Source organism: Mugil cephalus, chromosome 20 (assembly GCF_022458985.1).
Source record: "Mugil cephalus isolate CIBA_MC_2020 chromosome 20, CIBA_Mcephalus_1.1, whole genome shotgun sequence".
NCBI lineage: Eukaryota > Metazoa > Chordata > Actinopteri > Mugiliformes > Mugilidae > Mugil > Mugil cephalus.
In genome coordinates, this window is record NC_061789.1 from 13,170,510 (window position 1) to 13,196,659 (window position 26,150).

At 43.3% G+C, this 26,150-nt stretch overlaps 2 protein-coding genes across 9 annotated transcripts; one reads left to right on the plus strand and one right to left on the minus strand.

The window, feature by feature from the left end:
- Nucleotides 1–76: 76 nt before the first annotated feature.
- On the minus strand, nt 77–15,162 carry drc3 (dynein regulatory complex subunit 3). Of its 3 annotated transcripts, none has more exons than XM_047571888.1 (13): nt 15,047–15,162; nt 2,977–3,102; nt 2,771–2,887; nt 2,511–2,677; nt 2,066–2,212; nt 1,809–1,928; nt 1,614–1,726; nt 1,350–1,524; nt 1,090–1,221; nt 939–1,009; nt 717–840; nt 418–549; nt 77–313 (listed from the first exon to the last, which is right to left on the minus strand). In XM_047571888.1, the coding sequence occupies exons 2-13, from the start codon at nt 3,056–3,058 to the stop codon at nt 218–220; spliced, it is 1,476 nt and encodes a 491-aa protein (XP_047427844.1). In that variant the 5' UTR covers nt 3,059–3,102; nt 15,047–15,162; the 3' UTR covers nt 77–217. The 3 variants fall into 3 exon arrangements, with proteins under 3 accessions (XP_047427844.1, XP_047427845.1, XP_047427843.1); XM_047571889.1 differs by lacking the exon at nt 15,047–15,162 and adding an exon at nt 4,565–4,706; XM_047571887.1 differs by lacking the exon at nt 15,047–15,162 and adding an exon at nt 3,363–4,153.
- LOC124997857 (TOM1-like protein 2) lies at nt 4,567–24,959 on the plus strand. 6 transcript variants are annotated; one of them, XM_047571878.1, is made up of 17 exons: nt 4,567–4,724; nt 9,056–9,140; nt 11,114–11,192; nt 11,449–11,598; nt 12,704–12,838; nt 12,910–13,053; nt 13,169–13,285; nt 14,459–14,592; nt 14,825–14,867; nt 15,143–15,151; nt 15,493–15,664; nt 16,465–16,579; nt 17,118–17,193; nt 17,893–17,967; nt 21,095–21,154; nt 21,763–21,799; nt 22,536–24,959. In XM_047571878.1, exons 1-17 carry the CDS (start codon nt 4,583–4,585, stop codon nt 22,682–22,684), a joined length of 1,722 nt encoding a protein of 573 aa, XP_047427834.1. In that variant the 5' UTR covers nt 4,567–4,582; the 3' UTR covers nt 22,685–24,959. The 6 variants fall into 6 exon arrangements, with proteins under 6 accessions (XP_047427834.1, XP_047427836.1, XP_047427835.1 ...); XM_047571880.1 differs by lacking the exon at nt 17,893–17,967; XM_047571879.1 differs by lacking the exon at nt 15,143–15,151.
- The last annotated feature ends 1,191 nt before the right edge of the window (nt 24,960–26,150 follow it).

A 26,150-nucleotide genomic window follows, 5' to 3' on the forward strand; every position in this document is an offset into this window, starting at 1 on the left:
ACACACACACGTATATATATACACACACACATGTTGTTTTAATCTCAAAACAGGCAGCAAAAATGACAAGCGCAGGGGTAGTTATAGCTTTTTTTAATACATATGACCTTTTCAGAAGACATAATTTTTTATTTGTACACAATGGGATTTTGTTACAGTTGTCTGACGAAGGTGTGAGTATACACACACAAAAAAAACAAACGACCTATTGATCTTGCTAGCTCATCTCCTCCAGTTGTTCTTTCAGACGGTCCATGTATGTGTTCATGTCTGAGATGCACATGCGGTTCCGCTCAGTTTCTTTGTCTTGAATCTGCAATAACCCGTGAAGGCAAACGGCAAAATTTAAAAAAAGACTGTGAGACGAATATGGGAGGTTTGTCATCCATGATAAAATACACGCTTCATGATATCTACCCCTTTAAATAGTGTCCCCTTCCAGGTGCTGACGCAGGTAACCAGCTGAGTCTCCCGATCATTGATCTTCACAACGTGGTTATCGTGGCCAGTGGCTAGTGCGTCCATCACTGCGTCTTTGTCCGCAAACAGCTACACGTGGGAAATGCAAGCAAAGGAACAAGGGCAGTGATTTATTTCTGTCATCAGCGTTCACATTAGGCTATTCAAATATCATACTGGTTGTAATCACTGATCAAAAGATATGTCATATACAAACTCTATTTCTATCATGTTGGACTAAAAGGGACATCACTGACCATCACGACGTCGCTTGACATCGCCTCATCCAACTCGCTTTTGGCGACCTTCTGCAGAGTTTCATTAGCAACTTCCTTCACGTTCTGATAGTAGACGTCCTCCAGATCTCGACATCGGGCGAACGTATGAATGTGTCAAAGAAATCACATGCATGATGGTGAAACATCAGCGTCAGCTGAAACGATTCAGAGGTGTAACGCGGGGTGACAGCAGAAGGATATGTTTCTTGAACAGTTTCGCTGAAGCTGCCAACCATGTCCGAGATGCTGCCGTCAAGGTTTTTGATGTTTTCCTGAAATGAAGAGGAAGGCGTCGCCGTGGGTGAGAATTTAAAGTAGCACACAGCATCAGAACGAAATGCGCACGCCCTACCTCCAGCAGAGTGACCAGCTGAAACTCCAGCTCCATGAGGCTTTGACAGAGCTGGTTGACCTCATCGTTGCAATGCTTGAGCTTGGCCTTAAATAAATCTGGGTCTGATAACTGCTGCAACTCCGCTATCCTCTATAAAGAACAAGACATAATCCTATGCTAATTACTAATATCAGATGTACAGAGTTACTGAATCTATGCAACTCTGCTTGAAAGGCCAGAAAACGTCTCGTTAGAATATGATGGTCCTCTCAGCTTGCCTCGCTGTGTTGCTGATCAAAAGCTGCCAACGTCTGCGACGCTTTCCGTTGGTAGTGCTCCACAGTCTTCCGCTGACCATCGAAGAAGGAGTCCACCAGTGTCTTTCTTTTTTCATGTTCAGCCAAGCCCGTTTCAAACAGCTGCACACACGCCTCCACCATCTGTTGTTCAAATGTAAATGCAAGGTCAAGGAACTCAAGGAACTCGGCTTCTGCGCTATCGATAAAACACCTGCGTGGATTTGAAAGCCAGGGCAAGGATATGTCTGAAGCAGAGCGTCCATTCCCGGAGCACAGCGCAGCGTCTCCGCCTCCGGATCGTCTTTAAACATGCTCTTAAACAGATCTGGCCCGTTGAGGAACTCCACGAAGGCATCCTGCGAGACAGGAGAGCTTAAGTGACGCATGTGACGCATATACACGTACACATCTGCACGAACAAACCTGAACTTAAATTACTTTGTGCAATTGGAGCTCCGCCTCTTTACTTTGGTGAGTCTCAGTGGTTTGTTGTTTCTGTGACTCTTCAAGTCTCATTTTCTCCAGGATATGCGGGTATTTGACCATTGCTTCTTTTCTCTGTATTATTTAATCATATAGGATCAACATGACTGATTATTAAGGGCCCTGAGGATAACAATGTTGTCTTAAAACCAAGATTACATTACAACTTACATGACTACAGTCAATTGTGAACTGGATTCGTTTATACTTACAGTATTCTTGTCAATGTATCTGTAGTCCAGGAACATCAAGTCTGGAAAATAGGCAGCGATGAAGAATGTGTAATCGTCAGCCTTGGAGACAGGATTCCCAGATAAGATGACCGTGAACAGTTTCTTCAACTTCCTGATGTAGAGCACCTTTGAAATGTATCAAATATGCATAAGGTTATGTAAAATATATGTCTTCAGCAGTTGCACAACCGCCCGACTGTTTCACACGTTTGAAACAAAAAAAAGTATATTTGAACCTGTGTATTATTTGAATAGCTTAACATTGAATATAAAATGATAATAATAATGTATATTTATAAATAGCACTAAGCTGAGTTTAATATAGAACACATATAGTAGGTAGGGGGTCCTTGGCCCGATAAACTTTGCAGACCCCTGATGTATAACATTCACTGGCGTGGTACATTTAATTTTTCCCTCTTACATTTTCTAGCTGACTGAGGAGGTTGTTTGCAAAGATGAAATGGGTGAGGTTCTCGAGCGTATCCACGTTTTCGATGACAGAGATCTTGTTGTTGGACAAATTCAGCACTTCAAGCCTCCGCAGAGCCTCCAGACCCTCAATTCTCTCGATTCCGTTGAACGACAGGTCTAAAAGAGACATTTAAAGTGTCGCTACGATCGTTTCTGTGCAGATCTCAGGTGTTGTCTACGAGAAAATGTAATCGGAAAGTTTCTTCTTACTAAGCCATGTCAGATTAATCAGGTGGTCCAGGCCCTCAATCTTCTCTATGAGGTTGTTATTCAAGTCAAGTCTGGTCAAGGAGGTGTATTCCCACAAGTGGTCAATCTTGTGGATTTCTGTAAACCGATAAACTCTCAAAATAAACTCTCACACAACTAAACCCAGAACACATTGAAACTCATTGTTTTTTTTAACTTTTCCTCACTTGTGTATTCCATGTGTAATTCGAGGACTTCACTACAGTGGGTTCCCACAGGATAAGGCTTACAAGATTTGTCAGAGCTCATGATGTTGTTAGTGCCGTTGGAAGTAGGCTTGGCTTCACTTTTCTCTGTCAAAAGAAAGAGAAATACACAATATTTTGTTACTTTGAAGCTTGTTTTTCTCACATAAACACTGTGCGATATAAAGGAGTAGAAACACTGGATGGTGTTGTTCGTTTTGTGTTATTTATTATGTAAAACTGAAACCTAGATAGTAGAATAGTTTAACAGAGTAAACGTTAATACTATCACAATATGACAAACTAGATTTTTTTTCACTCTTTCATGCAACGATCTCAAAAAGCATCATTAATTAAAACTTTACTACCTTCATAAAGTCCGTGCGGAACCATTACCTCTTGTGTTTACACTGTTACGTAGCAACAGGCTCATTCGAGGCTGCGTTCAAGTGCGTTCAATTTATTCCGTTAAAAGGTGTTTTGTAGGCCAAAATGCAACTTTCTTTTATTTATTTATTTATTAGAAAATATATCAAATTGTTTAGCTGTGTTCTCAGTAACGTTTTGCGCACAAGTTATTTTACGCCCTCAAATAAAGAAGCATGATGATTAGCCTTTATGACTGCTGCATTCGTTGCTAGACTATGACCAGGCAGCAGTCACTGCCGGGCATACGCGTCGGTCGAACCACAGACACATGCGTCGAACGCTCTCTCCCTTTTCTAGGGATGTACGATACCACTATTTTTTATTTCTATCCGATACCAAGTAATACCAAAGCTAAACATCCCGATATCGATATCGGTACTTTTAGACGTCTACTTGTGTGTATGAATATTTTGACTTTTACAATGAACAGTCGTAAATGTAACTATGTATGAGAATTAAACAAGCTGCCAGATATCAGACTCGCCTTTAATCAGAGCAAATAAAGACAATTTGTGCAAATCGCCAGGTTAACTGAAAATCTGAGAAAATCACTTTTTATTTTATTATTATTATTATTATTATTATTATTATTATTATTATTATTATTATTTATTTTATTTATTTATTTTTTTAATGAAACTAAGAACAGTCGCTCTGACTACAATGTAATTCTTTTTGGACTAGAAAGAGTGATCTTCAAGTTAGAACTTGAACTTTGACAATGTCAGTCAAATGTCACATCCTGCATTCTCTGTCATTCTCCATTTATATGTTTTTGTTAAGAAACAACAGAATGTTGACGTGATCTATGCGTATATACCTGTAATAGGCACTGTGATGTATTTTCATGGTATACCCAGATATTGTCTGCCTGTCTGAAGGTCTTCCATCACAGAGAGATGTCTCAGGTAGAGTGCGGGGGCATGATCCCACGCTTTTTACTTTTTATTTTTATTTATTTATTTTTATTTGTTTTTAGACTTGGTAACAGATTCAGTGTCAGAAAAGTATTAATATTTCTTTAATTTCTCTAATTTCTATAATTTCTCTTTCTATTTTTTTTTTACCGATATTCTGATGTGAAGACCGATTCTAAAAAAAAAACGTATCGATATTTCTGGATCGATTCACACATCCCAACCCTTTTCTCTGCCGACCAATGGGATTCTTCAGTGGGCGGGGCTTGACCGCACCGCCTCAGGGCCCCAGCCTCTCTGTCATTCCAGAGCGGATTGTTGTTGTTGTCAAGATGGAGTTCTTACTTGGGAATCCGTATAGCACCCCCGTGGGCCAGTGTATTGGTACGTCAGCTTTCAAATGACTAATTATAGCGTTAGAGCTGCGCTGCTTCCTCCACCGCTTACGCTACGGGAACAGACGATCCCCCGGGGTCTACTGCTGGGATTAAGGGTCGCACCAGCGAGCTAGCATCATCTTAGCCAACGTCATCCATTTGGAGTCCGCTTTAAGATGATGTTAGCCCGCTAACTTGCCTAACTTTAGTTCGCTATAATAACACCTGCTAAACCACCGCAGCTGTGTAGACCGTGTTATTTTTTGAGAGAATTCAGTTAGTGGGGATTAAATGGGGTCTGTGGTGACAGGGCTTCGGGTGACTTGCAGAGCCTGAACTAACTTCCATATATATGTGTATCCTTAGTGGGCGTTTAGTTGGATAAATTGCTTGGTCAGCCTAGTTGTTTTTAGTTCAAAATATCAATTGTCAATTATCTTCTAATTCTGCTTCTTCGTCATCTTTTTTTGCCGTTTAATGGCGGGTGGCACCAGCTTTTAAGGTGCATTACCGCCGCCTTCAAAGCTCGAGTGTGACCCAGAGTCATCTACCCCCTTCTATCCCGTCTCCCTTAAGATTAGGGATGTTCGTATCGATCCAGAATTGTCGATACTTCCGATCTAGACGTGTGATCGTCACATCAAAGTGTCGATACCAAATTTCACAAGGAGTATTAATAATGTAATGACACCGAATCTTTTATCAATCCTTAAAAAAGTAAAGGGAGCGCAGGGAAATGGATGATGAAGACCTTCAGAGAGGCAGGCAACATCCAGCTTTATAGTGAAAATACATCACTGCGCCCATCACAGGCATATACGCTTAGATCAACGTGCTGTTTTTTCTTAACAAAAACACATAATTGGGAAATGATAGAGAATGTAGAATGAGACCTTTGTTGTCATTGTAAATGTCATCATTTCCATGCACATGATGAGGCATTTAAAAGTATCAATATCGGACAAATTAGCCTTGGTATCCTGCGGATCGAAAGGAAAAATAGGGGCATGGCACATTCCTATCTTAGACACTTAAACAGATTCACACTTTCTTTGGTTGTCAACTTATTAAGGCCCACTTCTTCTCCACCATTCTGATTTACTCTCCTTTCTCTTTCTCGAATGTATTTTATGACAATTAAGATGCTCCACTGACTCTTCAACACTTCGACACTGCTCACATAACCCTGATATTTGTAAATTAAACGTAGCGTCTCATCAAGTCTTGTGTGACCAACCCTCGACCTGATTTACATTTTTTTCTCCTCTGTGGTGTCACTTCTGTGTTTTGGTGCTCATCAGTGCTGCAGTGGCGAACAAGGGCACACCACATCCCTTTGTTGAGGTTGCAGCTATCTTTGCAACCTGCCTTTTTGTGTAGAGAGCCACCCCAGACTACGTCTGATCCAGACCAGTTGTCACCGAGCCTTTGTCACGTAATATGTAAGGATATCTGCACGGTTTGATCACGCAAACATCCGCGACTCTTTGCTCGTGGCAGTGCTCGGTGATGAGGAATGCGGCTATCGCGAATATCAGTCAAGACGGGGCACGGTTCCTAACAGCAAACCCCCACATTAGTGCCGTGTTCCTGTTCGTAGAGAGGCCGCATTCTTCGCTCTGACTTGCCTCTGATATTTCCCTTCTACAACTGCAGATTGGATGCCTGATGTCAGTGGAGTTGCCGCTTAAAAAGGTTTCAAGCGGCATTTCCTGTTTTGAAGCAAAGCCTCTTAGTCTCCGGTTGTTTACACTGCTGCTTAGCAACAGGCTCATTTGAAGGTACGTTCAGGGGCCTTCAAATTATTCCGTTAAAATGATAATAAGCATCTGCATCAACATAGGACAAGGCCAATGACAACGCACGAACAACTGTTGCAGACTTTCTAAAAGTTTTAAACAGCACTTCCTGTTTTGACGTAAAGCCAATGTAAATCTCAGATGTTGTTGCTCATCTGGTTTATAGATCACTTTCTAGACCTAGAAACCCTGCAGCACCTCACTAGCTACGATTCCATTACAGTTTTTTGCAAAATACAAACGGCATTTCTAAAGTATCGACGAAGTACAATTGCTCTTTCCGGCGACGGTGGCCCATTGCACTTTTGTGATGCGCTTTTATATCGACGCGTCTGAAAATCCACCTAATTTTAGCAATATTTGACAGTTTTTATGAAACGTGGGTATTTCCATCACCGGTATTTTTATAGCGACATTTAGGTTTTGCGAATCTCTAGGGGAAATGAAAACGCAGCAGCTGAAGCTCGGTGACCTCATCGAGCTCATCGACGTTGCAGGATAGAAAGCGAAGGAAGCCGATAGTGCTGTGTGAGTTGCTGCACAGCCAGCTGCCCGCTGCAGTCGTACGGGTCTGCAGGCTTCAGCGAGAGGGCAAAGGATGAACGTGCCTGACGCAGAGGCGGTTAAGAGAAGGTTAATTCTGTGCTCGGGATCCCAGTAAATATCCACAGCTTAGTTTTGCCGTTAACAAGGCGTGTGGGAGGATATGTAGAAAACACGCGAGAGTAATGAAAGTGAGAGTCCACAGCGGAGCGTACAGAAATAGGCCGGAGAAGGACTTTGTGGCTTTGTTGGCAAGTGCGTGGCACAGCTTGCCACCGTTACTGTTAAAGCCATGTGATCGACTGGCTTCGTTTGTGCGGCGTCGGCTCCCAGGGCCGAGGGAGGCCGGATGAATGCCCTCAGTGGGCATTTAACGTCTATCAGCAAAGCTCTGATTGTTCAGTGTAGTTCAAGCGCATATCATGTGGGCGGATCAGATCCCCCCCCCCCCCCCCCCTTGTTTTATTTCCTTCCTTGCCACCCCGCTTTGACATGACAATCCACTTGAGGAGATTAAACGGGATATCCCAGCGGAGTCGGCGGGTTAAATCGTCCTATGTGCCGTGCAGTGCGATGCCAGTGCCGGGGTGGTGATTTATAAATGTTGAAGTTCCTCCATAGCTGTCCGGTCTGTGACAAGTTGATCGGAGAGGGGAGCTGGAGCATGAATAAATCATGGCTTTGGGGTTTGTCAGGTGTTCGGTTCCACCAGCAGCCTGTCATCACTGCCCAGGAAGATGGGCTTGGCCCGGGCATCGCGGCCTGCTGAGGCCCTCTGAGCTCCAGAGGGAAGAGCTCGTAGAAACCCTCGTTTTCTGTTCCACCGCGACACCCAAATGGTCAAACAGAGTCGCATTCATGATGGGTGGATTAGTCGGGCAGGAGCGCAACTGTGATGACTACAACGCCGGCTGTGGCCAACATGCTATTAAGCGGTGGGGTGGAGTGTGAAAGGGAGAGCAGGTCAGCGTGGCTTCAGTTCAGCTTCCTTCAGTTTTCATGACCGTTGTGGGCGCGCGGCTGCGTCGCAGCTACGTCTCCTGAGGTGTTTCCACTTCCCAGACGATGACTTTGGTCCAGTGATTTCTGTTAATTCACCAGAGGCGGAGAGAAATCACAGAAGAATTGGCTTCGGGTTCCCTCCTCAGCCCAAAGCTAAGAGTTAATCCCAACTCTTAATCCCGCCCCTTCTGACAGATATTGGTCTCCAGTTATTCTAGTAATGGATCGTCATTGCACAGATTTTCCGCATTTTAAAAAGGGGAGTATAAATGAACATGACATAAACTGTAGGGTGGAGTTTCTGTGATATTTTAGCACTGTTCATATTTTATGAGTCAGCCGATCATTAGATCAACTCCTCCTCAGAGGAACAAACAAACACATTTTTTCCTCGTAGATTTCTTTGTTTTTCTTTACTTATCTAAGCGGTGTGAAATGGCCAAGGCTTTGTCATAAAAAGGTGATGTCAGTCAACAGTTGGTAACCTTTGAATCTCAACACGATGAGTTGTTCCTAGCTGAAGTGTTGAATGTTACAGTCAAATGAAACGTAGAGAAATCAACTTGACTTTCACTATGACTCTGCAAAAGCACCTTTTTTTATTGATCGCCGTGCTCACGTCTACACGATAATGCCCCTTTTCACTCGGAGAGACAGAGCACCGAGGTCTAATTTGGTTACACAACAGTTGTACTCACGCCCTGACGTGAACCACGGGTTGCTTTAATTACCGCGCGTCAATTTGCACGGACGACAACCGAGCCCTGCTGCTGCAGCGGCGGCAACGCGCTGACTCGGCAGTAAACGTCTTGCATCTGTGTAGAAAAACCGCCAGCATCCTGCGCCTCAAAAACCAATGTTGGAGCCAAATAAAAATGTTGTGACGTTAACTCGTTCCCGCGAAAACGTTATCTCCGAGTAAACAGCACGAGGGCCGTGAATTAAGTGTGACGTCATTAATGTTTTGCCTGATCTCTTTGTGTTTTTCCTCCAGAGAGAGCCACAGACGGAGGCCTGCAGAACGAGGACTGGACCCTCAATATGGAGATCTGCGATATCATAAACGAAACAGACGAGGGGTGAGCCGCCCGCGCCGTTAGGAAATGAGTCATTATTGGGTTGTAATTTGCTTTTATCAGCTTTCCGGAGGATTAGTGAGGCTGTTTAGCCCCAAAAAAAAAAAAAAAAAGGCTTCTGGTCCCCCCGTGGTTCGTAATGGAGCTTTCATTGTTTTATCACAGACTGGCTGACGGAGTGACTCCAGCAAATAATGCGCTGACTGCTCCGCTTCGTCTTCGCCACGTTACACAAAGCCTTTTGTTTTCCTTAGGTGCTGATGAATGAATGAACGAAGCAAAGAATGAAATACAGCTGAGGCGACGTGGCCAAAAACCAACGTCTGGTGTCTCAAGTCAAGCATTACTCATAGTTAGTGGAATAAATTAAAATAGCTGCCAGACAATGGGCGGAGAACGATTCACAGTGAAAATGGCTCAATAAACATTATGAATTTTATGAATGCTTTTTCTCACTACAGTGTGTGGTGCTCCAGCACTTTGAGTCGAGTCCTGTCGGTTGCCGCGTTTCCGTTACAGTTTTTTCGCTGAATAAAAGCCATATTTCTGAAAGTACATTTGCGCTTTGTGCGTGTTCACCTAAAGTCTCATCCCATAATTCTCGTCACGCGAGACTTCACTTTGAGGAAGGTGGACGTCCATTTCCATTGCGCTTTCACGATAAACTTTTATGCTGGTATATCTGAAAAACTACCTCCTTTTTTGAAATGCAGCTGCTCAATTACCATTTTTTTATTGCAATATTTGGATTTTGTGCATTTCTAGGGCAAATGGAAACGCAGCAATAGACACCGTGACCTTCGTACGTAGCTGACGTTGGTGCGAAACCATTTGTACCTGTGCCCTCGTCAGTCTGGCTCATCTGTAACAAGACAACTGGGTCTTTTTTTACCAGTCGGGTTCATTTTTGTCTCCGCTTCCTGTTTCGCTTTCAACAGCGTCGACTGAAACTTTCAGCAAAATGTCACCTGCAAATATTTGCATCTCCGAACCTCCTCAGTCATAAATCTGACCTTATTATTCATATAAGCAAATAGCTCAAGTAGATACGGTATAATATAAGTGATGTTCAGTGTTATCTTTGCCACCAACTCTACGCTGCGTTTTGCATTGTGGTTTATAATCTTAAAAAGATTTTAGCCGACACATGCGCATAGAAATCAGACATTTCCAGACTTTCTCCGTCTACCTCCTGTCGTCTGTTTTCGCATTCTTCATGCCTACACGCGCGCACTGTCTTGACATGCGACGCGGAGCCCTCTCCGTCGCACCGAGCGCGCGCACACAGCAACGCGGGAATAGAGAGCGAGGTTTGTCCGGCTTAACAGAACACACAATTCATTGTCTTCTGTCTGGTTAACTGCAGCGATCCCGACGTTGGAAAAACAGCCACGAAGCGTCATCGTCGCCTCTCACATGTTTTTGGTTATGTTATAACCCGACGCCCTAGTGTGTACATTCAAACATCTGATTTCACAGGTGCGAACTCGTAAGTGTCGAAACGTGGCATAACAACGTGGATACACAACAAATTAAAGGCAACAAAGACCTAGAACACACAACTCCTTGTACAACATGCTACATGTCGCACTTCATGATCCGTCTCCATTCATTTCTATCTGTTCCAGCTTCTTCACTCAGTGAATGTATTGTAGCCCTTGAAGGACTTAATAAAAACGCATTATGTTTGATCTGCATTTGAGAAATGGGGAGTGGAAGTCAAAAAAAACAGCGCAGGCTCTTCATGCACGGACAGCTTTGTTCTTGCCTTGGGAGAGACATATCGTAAATCAGAAAGAGGAGAAAGAGACAGATGGTGCGACAGTTCTTCTTTGTTTCGCAGTTACGCTGACTGACTCTCGCGTGTCGTCGTGCCAGAGAAAAGTGTCGATTCCAACAAAGTCAGCGATGCCATGCTCGCTCGCAGCAGGGGTTTTTTTTTTACGCATCTCTAATGTTCCTCCTGTTTTTTCTAGGCCAAAAGATGCTATGCGGGCTTTGAAGAAGAGACTGAGCGGCAACAAGAACTACAGAGAAGTGATGCTGGCACTAACAGTAAGAGGTTACGCTGTAAAACCGGTGTTGAATTCAACCAATATACCAGCAGTCGTTGCTTCGTCTTGGAACTGAAGAGCCACGTCTTTGCTGTCGCTCCATCTCAGAGTCTGAAAACACTTTGCATGAAACTCGATTGTAGCGGAAGCATCCTGGCTGAGATTTCCTGTGAACACCACAGAGTTTCTGTAGCTTCTCGTGTCTCTGCAATTTGTTTTTTTTTAAATGAGTTTGATCCGCTCTCCTTTCGATACAGGTATTGGAGACATGTGTGAAGAACTGCGGCCACAGGTTTCATGTCCAGGTTGCCAACAGAGATTTCATAGACGGTGTTCTGGTCAAAATCATCTCTCCCAAAATGAATCCTCCAACTATCGTGCAGGACAAAGTGCTGTCTCTTATACAGGTATTGGAGCTTCTTGGTATTTTTTTTTTTTTTTTTTTACAAAAAAAGTACAAAAAATTACTGTCCACATGAAAACATATTACAAAGTATTGCCAGTTCATTTAAAATATTTCATTTTGATTAAGTGCTTCTTGGCAGCATTAAGTGCTGCCGAGAAGCGTCCCCTCAGCATGATGCTGACGCCACCGTGCTTCGTGGTGGAGATGAGTTGTTTGCATAGCGCCTTGGCTAACGTAGGTCCACCTATCTTCATGGTGTAATTGTACCCAGGGACACTGATTATCCAGTGACTGGACCTTCAAGGTGCGGGGGTCTTTATACTACGGTCACCAGAGACACATTCACTGCCCTCCATTTTACTAATTGGAGTGAACTTGAAGTCCAGACACAAATTCACTATTGTGAATTTCATGGGAAATAAATCTACTCCCAACAAGTCGTCCTCTTGTACACTGAATCAGAATCGGGATTTCCACATATTTTGCTGCGTTCATTTTACCCTCTACCTGTACAAGCCGCCCACGCTAAGGGGATGCCGAGAAGCATCCCCTCAGCATGATGCTGACGCCACCGTGCTTCGTGATGGAGATGAGTTGTTTGCATAGCGCTTTGGCTAACGTAGGTCCACTCATCTTCATGGTGTAATTGTAGCCAGGGACACTGATTATCCAGTGACCGGACCTTCAAGGTGCAGGTGTCTTTATGCTACGGTCACCAGAGACACATTCAATGCCCTCCATTTTACTAATTGTGAAAGGGAAACACGGTCATCTCTGTGAAGGGGAGCAAACAGGTCGGTGGCGGTTTCTGGGAAGCCAGGTGGGCAGCGGATAATACGCTGCCCTTCAGAGATGTTATCCCTCAGACCTCACTGTCCCCTGCTGCTATCTGGTTACATGTGGTCACTTTCGCCAACAGGTTCTCTGTGTCTGCCTCTACTGTGTTGGTTTAAATATTTACAAGATTCCTCTTTTGGAGTGAGTTTATTGTACACCTAGGAGGTCCTAAGACTTATTAAGACTTGTGACATAGGGTTTTGCTTGATGACTTTTTTTTTTTTTTTTAAAGTTAAATGTTTATTGGATGTCTCTTTGTGTGCTGACAGGCCTGGGCGGACGCCTTCAGAAGCAGCCCCGATCTGACCGGGGTTGTGCACATTTACGAGGAGCTGAAGAGGAAAGGCATCGAGTTCCCAATGGCAGACCTGGACGCGCTGTCTCCCATCCACACGCCGCAGAGGGTGAGGAAACACGCAAACAAATTAAATTTTGCACACCGCAGTATCTCACAGAGTTCTGTTCATCCTCGCAGGGTACACCGGAAGTGGACCCGGCCATGATGAAGTACCTGGCCCCTGTCCCGCCTGCCACCGCGACCCCTAAACCGGCCCCGCCCACTCCCTCCGCCACACAAGTTAATCAGATGCAGAGCCCCATCACTGCGACCCCTGAACAGGTACGAGGCATCAACATCAACCTTTAACTAATAATCTGAACTTATCGCTAGTGACTTAAAGTGAATTACATGTATCTGCCTGTACTACATACTACTTGAACCGCTGTACTTTCAGATCGCCCGGCTGCGCAGTGAACTGGACGTAGTGAGAGGAAACATCAAAGTCATGTCAGAGATGCTAACTGAGATGGTCCCCGGCCAAGAAGACTCCTCTGACCTAGAACTGCTTCAGGTTAGATGAATACACACTCAACTTTGTAGATTGTGGCATAGTTTTTTTTTTTTTTGGACTGTAGATGCATAAGAGCACGATAAAATACGAAACTGGCAACGTAGTAGGTAGAATCGAGAGATTAGTGAAGCATGGTAGAGGAGTGAAGCACAAAAATAAAGGTTAAGGCAATTTTAAACTAAAAAGAAAGAGAGGGTGAAATAAGAGACATAAGGGCACCTTCCCGTATTTCATTAAAGTCAAGCTGAGAACAGCTTCAAAGCCAGGAGATTTGCTGATTTGAATATCAGTATCATCTGAAATCTTTTAATCTGACACGCAACCAATAATGGGAATTTGGGTTTAGATTAGATAAGCGTTCTCTTGCTGGCCTTGGTCTTTACAGGTTCTTCCACATTCTGAAAGATGTGCAGTTTGGTCATAGGTGTTTGTAGTAGACTAAAATATATCTGTCTCTGAGAGGAAAGGTTTCGCTTTAGCAATATTTCTAAGGTGAAGAAACAATACATTTTTAGTGACGTTACTGATTCAGAAATTCAAAAGTTTGTGCACAGTCTGCTGGGTTATTTCCACAAGAGGGTGGGTCGTGAAAGATGACAAAAACGCTCAATATAGGCTCACGCCAAATAGTTTTCTTCTTGAATTAGATACACAAGACACTACGTAGCTGTGACACTGTGACGTGTTATTTTTTGTGCAGCCACCAGGGGGAGTCGTGTATTTAGTTTTGTGTCCCACAGCTTGCTCAGCGCCATAGTACACTTACTCCTCAAGAAAAAAATAATCCTCGGAACTGGCAGTTATCTGGTATTATAGAAACTTCTAGCTAGTTTAATCTCTTAAAGCCAAATCTACAGTGGTATTCGTGTCAGCTCCATGATTCTGACCCAGTGTAAAGGAATCTGAGCCGGTTTTAAGGGTTATGTGATACGTTTCTTGACATTTTGCTTCTATTTCCAGCCGCTCTAAAAAAGTGAAAAAATATTTTGACTTGCTAAATTCTGAATGCCTTGTATGAATGTATAACATGTGTCAACTATTAAATGATTTTTTATGTAGAGGTTTGCTTGAGTCATTAGTAGATAAACTATATGTTTGCCTGTCTGCATCTCTGCATCTCTGCACTGTCTTCCTCCTTCTCATTTTCTCTTCTCTTCTCCCCGTCCCATCAAGGAGCTGAACAGAACGTGCCGGGCAATGCAGCAGAGAGTGGTTGAGCTGATCTCACGCGTCTCCAACGAGGAAGTGACCGAGGAGCTTCTGCACGTCAACGACGACCTCAACAACATTTTCCTTCGTTATGAGAGGTGCTTTGAGTCAAGCAATCAGCCGCACTTTATTGGCGTAGCGCAACGAGGAGGGCCGACAAGACACGTCTGTTCTGAGTCCAAAACCTCGCAAAGAGAAACGCTGTGAATTTGTTTTTACGCATTTTGAGGCGTCTTACTTCTATTATTATTTCTGTAGATGATAAACGTTTAAGCATTTGAACATCACAGAGCATGTGCTAAAACATTCAACGTTTTTTTTCGCTGACAGGTACGAGAGGTACAGGTCGGGGAGAGCAGCACAAAACAACGGGGTGAGTAACACTCATATCATGAGCCAAGCCTCACACAAATCAACCACTGTTTGAATGAATGCTTACTACAACAATTACTTTACTCTATTACTGCATAATGTGCCGTGTAAATAGAAAGCATTTAAAGCTCTGTAACCTGATCTCTCTAAAATGTACATTTGGCAGCGTCAGCCACTTACCACAGGACTGAGAGGCTTCTCTTATTACATCTCACATAGCTGTGTTTGCTTTCAGTTGATCTCTGTGTGTGCTCTGTCTGTTTGTATTGTGGCTAGCTGATGAAGGCAAGTATGACACCGTGTTCCATCCAAGCCTGTGTGCTGGGGTGAACTGGACGTTATGTATTATTTTGACCCATGTGATCCTTAACATCGGTGCCAACACGAGACATTTGCCATCCCCTCCCACTCCCAATGGCTTTCTTTAGCAAACATGTGGCGACTCTTCACTCAACCCTTAGTATTGTCCCTTGAGTAGACTCCAGTCCAAAAATACTGACCTGCATTGATGTTCCAAACGGTGTAGTCAGTCCTGTAGAATTTCCGTAGCGTCCAAAGTGTTCCTTTTGTATTTGAGAGGTGAATAAAATATCAAACAGCGTCTCCTCCTCTATATGTGATTTAAGATGTTAAATGAAGCTACAGAGGATAACCTGATAGACCTGGGTCCAGGCTCCCCTGCTGTGGTCACACCCAGGATCACATCCAGCCCTCCATCCAGCTTCACTCCCGGGGCCACGGCTTCCCCGGGGCACAACCTTACGACAGCCGCGCTGTCCACTACACTAGCTGGTCTTGGTAAGAACAAAAATATTTTTTTTTTCTTTTACTATGCTTCAGATTGTAGTCCAGCTGTGGCAAAGTGAATAGCAGCAGAGGTTAAGGAGTTCGTTGCAGAGATGGGACACCTCAGCAACATTCCATCTTTTTCTCTGGTGGAGAACTGAAGCCAAGTTTAATCAATGGCATAAGAAAGCCATTTAGATTTTTCCTGGTGATGTTTAAATGACTCTTGGAGCACGAGGAAGGATAAAGTTTCTGTGTGACAAAAATCCAAACTCCCAAGCATTATGTCTAGAGAACACTGGGGAATACTTATAACCTAAAGACTAATACCGTTCCTACTGTGAAACATGGAGGAAGCAGCATCATGCCATGGAGTGCTTCTCAGCAGCACGGGAAATTGTCAGAACTGGAACCAAATACAGTATTCATATGTACAAACTGTAGTAATCTGAGACTGAACCAAAGTATCCCGTTAAAACAACACTAGAGTGGCTTTAGGGTGTGAAATCCAGACTTACACCCCACAGAAGATCTGTGGAGAACTTAAGATCACAGGTCACAGACGTCCCATTCAATTTGACAAAAGGCTGACAAGATCTGGAAGAATTGGATAAAATCCAATAGTAACTGCTCCTCTCTTACTTCCTTCTGAAGTGTTTTCTAGTTCACATGTGCATGAATAGTTGTATTTTTACCTTATGTAGTCCAGGTACACATGTGGAATAGCTGTATAGAAGGACCAGACTCGGATTAAGTAGATTATAAAGTTTTTATTCAATGTATCTTGTCGTTTTTTCTTGCCTTTCCTCCAGATGTAGGGTCAAACAGCGTGAGCAGCACTCTAACGTCTATACCGGGCCCAAACCAGGATGACTTTGACATGTTTGCCCAGACCAGGAGCAGCTCTCTAGCTGAACAGCGCAAAAAGTAGGTCCACTTTTAATTTTCCTTAACATAGGTCTTCTCTTGCTGGTATTCAGGTTGCAGTTTACTTTAATTTAGTAGCTAAACATAACCACCTTTGATATTTAATCTAAACTCTAAGCAGTTTGTTGTGTGTGCGAAGCATGAACTGTGGATATGGGATATAAGATACAAATTTTGGAACAAGCTGTAAAGTTTCTCACTCACTGAAAGGGTGCTAGATCTTAAGTTAAAATTAATGTTTTGATCTCCGTCCGGGTGTTAGTTATTTTAGACCCTTACAAAGCTCAGCTTCCATATGCACAGTAATCTCACCCCTGTGCAAAACTGTATGAAAAAAAGGTAAAAAAAAAAAGATGCAGACATAAATATCTGACCAAATGCCAATACTTTTTTTTGTGACGTAATTACTCAGATTCAATAAGTTTATTTGTGTAAATGGAGATAAAAATAAATTAGTTCTGCAAAAATATAGTATGACTAAAATATGCCAGAACTGTGTTGTATTTCAATCACTTCATGTTCATGTTTTCTTTTACAGTGTAAAATATGAAGACCCTCAGGCTCTTGGAGGCCTGGCCTCTGCTTTGGATGTCAGACAACAGAACACAGGAGGGGTGAGTACACTGAGGCATGTCGTTTAAAGCGGCTTTCAGCATGTATGGAGTGTGGGAGTGTGTTTTTTTTTTGTACCAGTCTGTCCCAGCCCCTGACTACTCCCTGCACGTTGGGGTCTGCAAAACCGTATTTACCACAGTGATGTGTCTCCTGTGTGCGCTGGTACTTTGGCCTTCACCAGATAGGCGTGTCTATTTCTAGTTCTGAAAAGCTGTTAAGGTTTACTCAATCGTCAGAGTCCTTATCAGTTCAGTCCATTTTTAGTTCATTTTCACAACCTGTACTCTTAGAAAGCTCAGAAGTCACCGGGTGGTTTCAAAATGTTTACTCATCCTCTCTGAGCACACATTGCAATATATGTGCATGCTCGTCAGTAGGTACACAGACGATTCTGTAACAGATACACACACGATGGTGATTACAACATTTGTTATAGTTGATTTATAGTTAGATTTTACTCGTTTAGTACTTTTATCTTAAAGTTTCTTCTTTTTTTCCCCTATTTGCTTTCCTCATGTTCATCCTTATGGAATGATCCTTCTCCATTTTCTTACGTCCTACTCTCCCCCTCTTCCGATGACGGTCGCCTCTTGCACATTTGACTTCTCGTCTTGTCTCTCTCCCCCTGCGCTGTGTGCTATGCTGTGGTGGGGCCTTTCTTCTCTTGTGTAAGGTGTTATTCTGTTGATTTGATTCAGCTGAGGGTAAAAGGGGATGATAACCCAGCAGATCAGGAGCTGCCCATAGACAGCTGGCTTATCACCCAAGGAATGGTGAGGACTCTCTTCGCAGTGTGTCCTCCTTCCCCTCCCCCCCCCCCCCCGTGTCCACCATCACCCTCACGCCTCCTCCGCCATATTGTCCATCGTCCTCATAAGCTGCTGTTCTTCGTGCGCCTCATCTCACCGCTCTGTCCCGGAGTCTAAATGCCAACAAAGTTATGCCCTCGAAAAGCATCCACCTCCATGCTGGATTTTGCACTAGTCTTTATCTGCTTTATGGCACTGGACTTGTGCATGGCGACACATCTTAAATTATTTCAAATTTATCTTCATTTGTAACATTAACAAAAAAAAAAATATTCCTGCAAGCACTTTAGCAACGGAGCACGCAGAAAATGGTACGTTTCACTACATACCATGCTGCCCGCCTCTATTGTGCTACTCATCACTGATGCTCCTCTTTGTTGGCCTCCTGACCATGAACAAGGAACCTTCCACCTTTTGTCAAGTCCGAACTTCCTATGTTACGGTTGCTAGGGTAAACAACAGCAATGCGGGCATCCGTTCCAGTGGTCCATGCCCAAAGGTGGCAGTTGCAAATTAGGCCACGCCCCCATTTTGGTGAAAACAAACCACTAGCGGTGAATACAAATCCGCCTGTAGACGGTGTTTATTTTGCTTTGCTAGCATAAGTTGGCCGGAAGGTGCGCAAAATGGCTAACGTCAGTCAGGCAGACACATCTGTAAGGTCGTTGCCAAGCGATGAACGGCGACGTTACATAGAAAAACTTGAAAAAAATAGGGGCTGTATGTCCAGATAACCTACTGTACACATATTGACTATCAGGGTCTCTCGCTTTCCATCTTTGTCCACCCATTTTATGCCCTGAAGCTGTGAGTTTCTCTGGTTTTTGTGCCTCTCTCTTGAGGTTAGCAGAGAAAATCTGAGTTTTATCTTTTAAATTGTTCGAAAAACAATACACAACTCAGCAGCTTCTCCCTTGTTTTCACCTACAAGGGAGCGTGACCTTTTCAGTGACGTAGGGTCTCTGTCTTCTATAGCAAAATGTTGAAAACCTGGCCAAAGGTGACAATGAGGCGTGACACCTAGCATCAGCAACCATGCTAACGTTGGCCGACGCTGGATCAACGACAAGTCTTTTCAACACTCGCTCAAAAAGTGTACAGGTTTTACCGTTTTTTTATGGGCCCGCATTGCAGTTACTTGTCTAACCTGGCAACAGTAACATTGAAAGTCAGGCTTGACAAAGAGTAGGAGCACTCTGGTTGGTGTTCAGCAGACCAATCAGAAGCCCAATAAAGGGTCAACTCCGCCCTTTTGTGGATGCAATAATGTCACCGAGAACTTTGATAGGCTCCATCATCCCTTAACAGTCACGCACTAAACGACGGAGGAGTGCGGATACTCCTGCTACGCAGCAAAATCAAATCACTGCTAAGATGCCTTAAAAAAGAGAGAGTTGATCGCTGTGTAGCGGTGAGTATTCTGTCAGTTGTCCCGTAATGGTCTACAGATTTTAGATAATGTACTAGTGATTAACAACAACCACAAATAAATCTAACCAGAAAAACACCACTAACAGATAAACTAGACTTAACACTTACAAGTTGATGTTATGTTTATGCGGATGTTTACATGGATTTCCACTTTGAATTTACACTCCTCGGCCAGTTCATCGGGAGATACTTGTTCGATTGTTAAAAAAGCCAGTCACATGGAAGCACCTCCGTGCATTTAGTCATGTAGACGTGGTCAAGCACGGATCCATCCCACCCCGCATCAACGGTTCAGTGGTCGTTTAATGGTGTGAGAAATATTTTCTTGGCAAACATTGAGCCCCTTAGCGCCAAATGAGCATCGTTTAAATGCCACATCCCACCTGAGTGTTACCTCTGACCATGTCCATCCCTTTTTATTTTACTAATATATACACATAGCCCCATGTCACAAAGCTAATATGATCTCAGAGTGGTGTCTTGAGCGTGACGACAAGGTCACCGTCCTCAAAAGGACTTCACAGTCACCTCATCTTAATCCAGTAGAAGATTAGATGGTCATCTGACAAACCTCCAGCTGATGTGTGATGCTGTCACATCAGTGTGGACCATGTTTCCACTCCCCTGTTGAATTTAAGCCACAAGTATTTAAAGCAGTTCTCAGGACCAAAGCGGTCCAGCCCGGTACTAGCAAGGTGTACACAATGAACTGGCCTGTGAGTGTCTATCAGTTTAACTGTCGTAATAGGGACTTTTGTCTTATTGTGCACTTTTTTTGATCTCCCTCTTCACACAGCTGCATGTTTTTTTTTTCTTGTGAATGGCTTCCACTGCCCTACTGCCCTACCTTTTGACGCTGTCCTTCACTACACAAACGAGGACATCACAAGCAAGCGCCAGTGCTTTGTAGCTTAGGAAAAGGTTTCGTCATTTATAATAAACTCCGGCATCAGGTTCATGTCAAACGTCGCCTTGACTAAGTCACAAAGGAAAAAGAAACGCCGTTGAAGACAAAACTGAAAAGTAGAAATGCTCCAAATTAGGTTTTTTACGCAACATCCGCTGACACGGCTTCCATCATGGCAGTCACCGCTCTCCGCCCCGGCGATGCCGTGCGCCCCGTTGTCGCTGCGTGGCCCATGCGTGCCTGCGTGCGTCCGCCCTCAGAGTTTGTGTTTGCCATGGGATCGCCCTGCCTCTCGACACTCCCTGTGCTCCCGGCTTTTTTTCCCCCAGTCCAATCAATCTCTTAATCACGTTCGAGCGATTTGCTAATTAACTAATGATGTGGAATAATTAACGCCGCCGTGTGACATTAGTCGGCAGCTGTCGAGCCGCGCCGGCGCCACGGAAACAACGAGAACGACACACAAAGCGGGAATCCCTGCTCTCACAAAGAGTAGCGGTTCACGGCGCGTAGTGAAGCAGCGTTAGCACAGAGGTGCGAGAGGTTCAGGGGGTCTTTTGAGCATTTGTTATTTCATTCATTTATCCGTTTTTATTTTTGATCATTTTCCTATATGAGCTTTTTGGTGATTCCTATTCTTGTTATTTTTGTGTGTGCGTGTGTGATATATGTTTCTGTTGATGCCGTTGGGTGTCTTTCTGTTTTGTGGCTTCGGTGCTGCCCCTTCGGTTTGTACATGGCTTTGCTTCATAGATCCCCGTATCGCAGTCCTCTGTCATGGATGACATAGAGGAGTGGCTCTGTGCTGACGTGGTGAGACTTTTTTACCTTGATTTATTTCTTCTCGCTTCTCTCTCTCTCTCTCTCTCTCGCTCTTTCTTCCATCCTCACTATTGGTTGATTTATTTTATTTTTTTTTGGTTTAAGTTTTTTGATAACACATTTCATCCGTCTCACCTAATTGCATACTTTTGACTTTCTTTTAACGTCACTTCCTTTCATTAATCATAATTGCACCAATAATTGACGTAAGAGTTTACGGTTACACAGTTAGGTCTAACAGAGTGCTAACAACAATAACTGACTCAAAACAATGGTCTTTCTTTCTTAACTTGTGCATGTAAAGGTTATGAGGGGGCTCCAGAAGCTTCCTGGTCGGGCCCACTTGTGTAACGTGTGGAAGGATGCATGAATGAGCCTTCATGAGTCACTGTGTATAAATCCACCCCAGCCTGTGTGAACTTTACTGGGAACTGACCTTTTCTGCGTCCTGCACCAGATTATTGTACTGCCAACTGTATAAAATGCTATTCTCTCATTCATATGACAATGTGTTACCATTGTAGTGAAACAAAGACAACTCCAGTGTTCTGTCAACGTGTGTATGTAACATATTGTATGATGTTTGTTTTTCTTAATAGAAAGGGGATGGTACCGAGGAAGGGGTGACCAGTGAAGGTAGGGACGATTAATAGGAACAAATGCGTACCCTTACTTGCCACTTCATTAGGTACATTCATGTGAAAATATATAGAGGTTGATTCAACTGTTTTCATTTTCAGGGCTGTGTTTTGTAGTACTGTTGAATTGTATTGGTGTTCCTATTCTTTTGACAAGCAGATTTTAGCCTGTGGGCTGGGCTACATGACAGAAACGCTCTTGTCTTTCATTCAGTCAAGTTCAGTAGCACCGCCGCAAACATCATCCTCCAAAATCACCGTTATGCTTTATTCAAATCAGCTTTGGTTTTTGTGTTCCGGCAGAGCAGCTCATCAAACCAAACCAGTGAAACCAAAGTAGCCAAGTAGAGCTCCCCCTGGTGACTGGCTGCAGTATAGGTCATAAGCTCCACCTCCTCCATGTTAGTGGATGGGACTTGATCCGAACTAAAACACTAAAATACATGTCAAATATTTTTTTTTCAAGGATGATTTCTGTTATTTTAGGTTATTTTATTGTTAAATTTGTGGTGGAAAATTAAAATTTATATAAAAAATGTCTAATCAACCAAAGATTTTGCGACCCTCCTGCAGTGCTCCCTATTGAAGACCTATGCACTAGACCACAGCTGTACCTTTCTAATGCTGTTTCAACATGACGTGTACCTAATGTTTTGGCAAGTGTGTTTCATGCTCTCAAACCTGTTTGGTCCCTGAGCCGCCATCTTTCTGACACACCTCTTTGCTCCCTCCAGAGTTTGACAAGTTCTTGGAGGAGCGATCCAAGGCGGGAGACTCTCTGCCGTCTCCCCCCGGGTCCAACCCCGCTCTCCCCGCTCGCCCCCCCAGCGGCGGCTCCCACAAGAAGGCTGAGCGGACGGAGGACGCCCTCTTTGCCTTGTAGACTGTTTCTCGGAGCGCCTCTCTCCCAGAAGGAACCCCTCGTCCCATTTCATCGCTGACTGGCAACGGTGTAGCAAGTGATCACCACCCGCTTGTTGTTCTCTCGCCGTGTCGCTCAAACCCGCAGAGGTCCAAGAGTTTACTGCGCACTACGTCGTTGCGTATTACTATAAATGGATGTATTAATATGTTAATGTGGGATGTACTATTTGCAGTCTCATTTGTAACACTCCACCAAAGGGAGACAACCAAACTTGTCTCGTGTGGTTTAAAAATGTGGTATTTTACTGCGGGATTGACATTTCATTGCATATCCACGCATCGAGTCAGTATTGAAGCATACAATGACGGTTAGATTGTATTAATTCACTACCCTAGCGTCTAATTTATGCACTTATTTTGTTCTGCTCACTTTTTAATTTTTTTAATTTCTGCAAATATTCCGGTTAGGAGTTCTACATATGCTTTTAATACTGAAACATACACAAGGGTAGCGACACCTTCGCAGTTTGCTGAAAGCGCCGTAGAAAAAGTCTCACGTTAGCAGGCTAACTTTGCTAAAGGAAGTCAGGAGCAAAAGAATATTTAATCACAACAGAACTGCCGGCATTCCTCTAGCCAAAGGGAATTTAGAACAAAATAAAAATTTAAAAATCCGTGGAAAAAAAAAAAAGGCTTCTCATTTATGCATTTCTAGTGGCTGAGGGGAAGGAACACGGCCATGGAATATTTCCCCATCTGTCTTTTTACTCCTCTGAAAATGAAAAGCCGCAACACATTAACCAAGTTGCTGCGAACGCGTTTAGCCATTCCAAAGAGTAATAAGGCTTTACTAGCTTTAACCAGTACGTTCACTTTAAAGTCGAACTATAATGACCTTAATAGTAAACTCTGGGGACCGTGGACACGCTCCAGATACATTAACGTCCGTGCACTTTGAAGCTAAAACAAATCTGTATTTTGTCCTTTGCGTTTACGAGATGGTGACTATTTTTGTAGGGAAAGGGAAATAATCTTCAGAGTGACTTCGTTTTGCACGTAACTTTTCTAACTGCGTTGCCGCAGCGCTCGTCGGCGCGGCCGTGGGTTGGTGGGGTGGGGTGGGGTGGGCGGGGCATCAAAACCCTTGATTGCAAACATGTTCAAAGATATTAGAAATTCAGATAATGGTGTTTGAATGACATAGCACTGGCATCATAATCAACTAACTTATGATAATGCGCTGTTGTAAAAGGTGTATTCACGTAGGCGGGTCTCGTCTCAGTTAACACCAGTTTGATCTAGTGATTAAAGGTACGTACCTCTAGTTACGAGACGTTCCTGTAGGAGATTCAACATGTATTGGCTCAGTAATATCTGAACATATATATTATGATATGACGTGTTATTTGATGCCCCTGTGTTTTTTATAGTTCACATGAAAAAAGAAAAGAAAGATGTTTGTACCCTTCGTCGCTCCTTTTTATCCCTGTGGTTGAAAAAAGTTAGAACTTTCTTTGATTTGCGCAGGCAAAGAATTAGTTTCGTTCTTAGTGTTTTTTTTGTTTTTTTAAGCCAGCGTGATTCATCCGCTGTTGTTTGAGATGCCACCTGTTTGTTTGTTTTTTTCTGTAACCGATTGCAGCAAAGTGGCCCTGACTGTCTTTGAATCCTGTTGTTTTCAGTTCATTTCTCTCATTTAAGACCAAAAAACCTAATCACGGTCATTTGAGTCGCCCTCTCAAAGTTCTAACAGCCTAATTATACATAAATCTACCTAATCACTATGATGTATCTTAATTGACGGAATGAATCATCGCTGAGCTTTAATTTTCTTTAATGCTGCGTGGCTACATGTGAATATGTAGGTTTAATATGGTTGCCAGGTAACTGAGATATTCATTTTAGAATCAACCATCGTGTCATTTCTGGGAAAACTTTAACCATGCAGACGGAACAATGATACTAAAAAAAAAAAAAGGTAACAGGAGGCCTCTTCTAAAGGGAACTTCAGCTATTTTTTCTGTGTTTGTGTTTATGATGCTTAAATCCTGATTGCAACATGTATTCCTCTAAAACTTCTGGCTACGCCGCAGCGGTTGCTGAATGTCTTTAATGCGAATGAGGCGGGGCGTTCAGGGGATGTTTTGCGGGACGTTGGAAAAAGGGTCTTGTTTTTCCGTCGCCAGCTGTTCCGTGTCTGTTTGGCTGTGCCGTCTGCTGCCATTACCAGTGGTCAGATTCGCGTTTGACCTGATGCACATATGTAACTGCCCAATAAAACACTAGCAATGTGACCTCTTCCTCACGTGTTTTTGTGTTTTACAGCGAAAGCGGTGGGGCAGTCCCTTTTCTTTTTTCTTTTTTTTCTACATTCCACTGGTGCCCATGATGCAACCCAGGCTCAATCTTACACCGTCCTTTGCCTTTCACCAACTGAGGGACCTTCACCCACTTAGCTCCAACCGATTGAGACCCAAATTCTTTTCACACAGGCTCTGTTCAGATTCTGCATTAATATATTTTCCTGAGTGATCCGTGGTGTGTTCAAAGTACAGGTGTGAACAGATGTAGGACGAATTGAGGACGCATGTGGAGGTGGTCTAGGACGCCTCTGACCATGATCTTTAAGTAGCGAGACCACACATCAGCTGACAGGCTTTTGCCGAGGTATATTTTTCCGCAATTATAATTAAATAAAACCAGGTGTTTTTAAACATTACAGTAACTACACTTCCCCTAATCTTCCAGTCATGATGCATAAACTACAGACTATGCACGTTTCTGATACCGATGCAGCGATCCATTATCAGAGACGGCGGCAAAGCTCCACCGGGCCCCGAATAGCATCCACTTTTATTTGCAAACCTAATTAGATCATCGGGACATTCAAAGCATTAAGGCGTGAACACAAAGTTTCAGCTGGTTACTTGTGATTTAATATACACATCACCTACGGTAACAGGATTTCCAGCGTCACTCCACTCCCTTCCTGAAAACAACTCTGCAGTGGTACTCGAGGTCACTGACCTATTTCTTCAAAGCATGCCTTTGTGAGGCTGTCTCTTTGTGTTCTCTTGGCAGCATGTTTACATTACGGTGTTACTGAAGCTGATACTTAGCTGGAAAATATTTTTAAGGGCCAACTTAGTTGCATTATTAATTCTTACAGTGTATATTTTTTAAAGGACAGCATTGTTGCATTGTTAATTATTTAAGGGTTACGTAGGAAAACAGTTAAATTAAATGTGAAACAATTAAAAATTTGTTTCTGTGTATATATTTCAATTCCATTTTATATAATTTATATATATTCCGTATGCATATATATATGTCTATGTGTGTGTGTATATATATATATATGTGTGTGTGTATGTACATGTACACATAATTATTTTTGGTTACTCGCATTACCCCTGTTTATTTCCACGTTGCCGGCTGCCACCATCATCACTCCCGGAGTTAAACACATGATGTAATTTCCATTC

Coding starts and splice junctions, on each gene's coding strand:
- drc3 (XM_047571887.1), bottom strand. CDS start 3,387: ATGGTTCCGCACGGACTTTATGAAG. Junction 1,929..2,065: donor GATACATTGACAAGAATACT/GTAAGTATAAAC, acceptor TAAATAATACAG/AGAAAAGAAGCAATGGTCAA. Junction 1,525..1,613: donor ATGGACGCTCTGCTTCAGAC/ATATCCTTGCCC, acceptor CCTTGCATTTAC/ATTTGAACAACAGATGGTGG.
- LOC124997857 (XM_047571878.1), top strand. CDS start 4,583: ATGGGATTCTTCAGTGGGCGGGGCTTGACCGCACCGCCTCAGGGCCCC. Junction 11,193..11,448: donor AAGTGATGCTGGCACTAACA/GTAAGAGGTTAC, acceptor CTTTCGATACAG/GTATTGGAGACATGTGTGAA. Junction 14,593..14,824: donor ATTTTCCTTCGTTATGAGAG/GTGCTTTGAGTC, acceptor TTTCGCTGACAG/GTACGAGAGGTACAGGTCGG.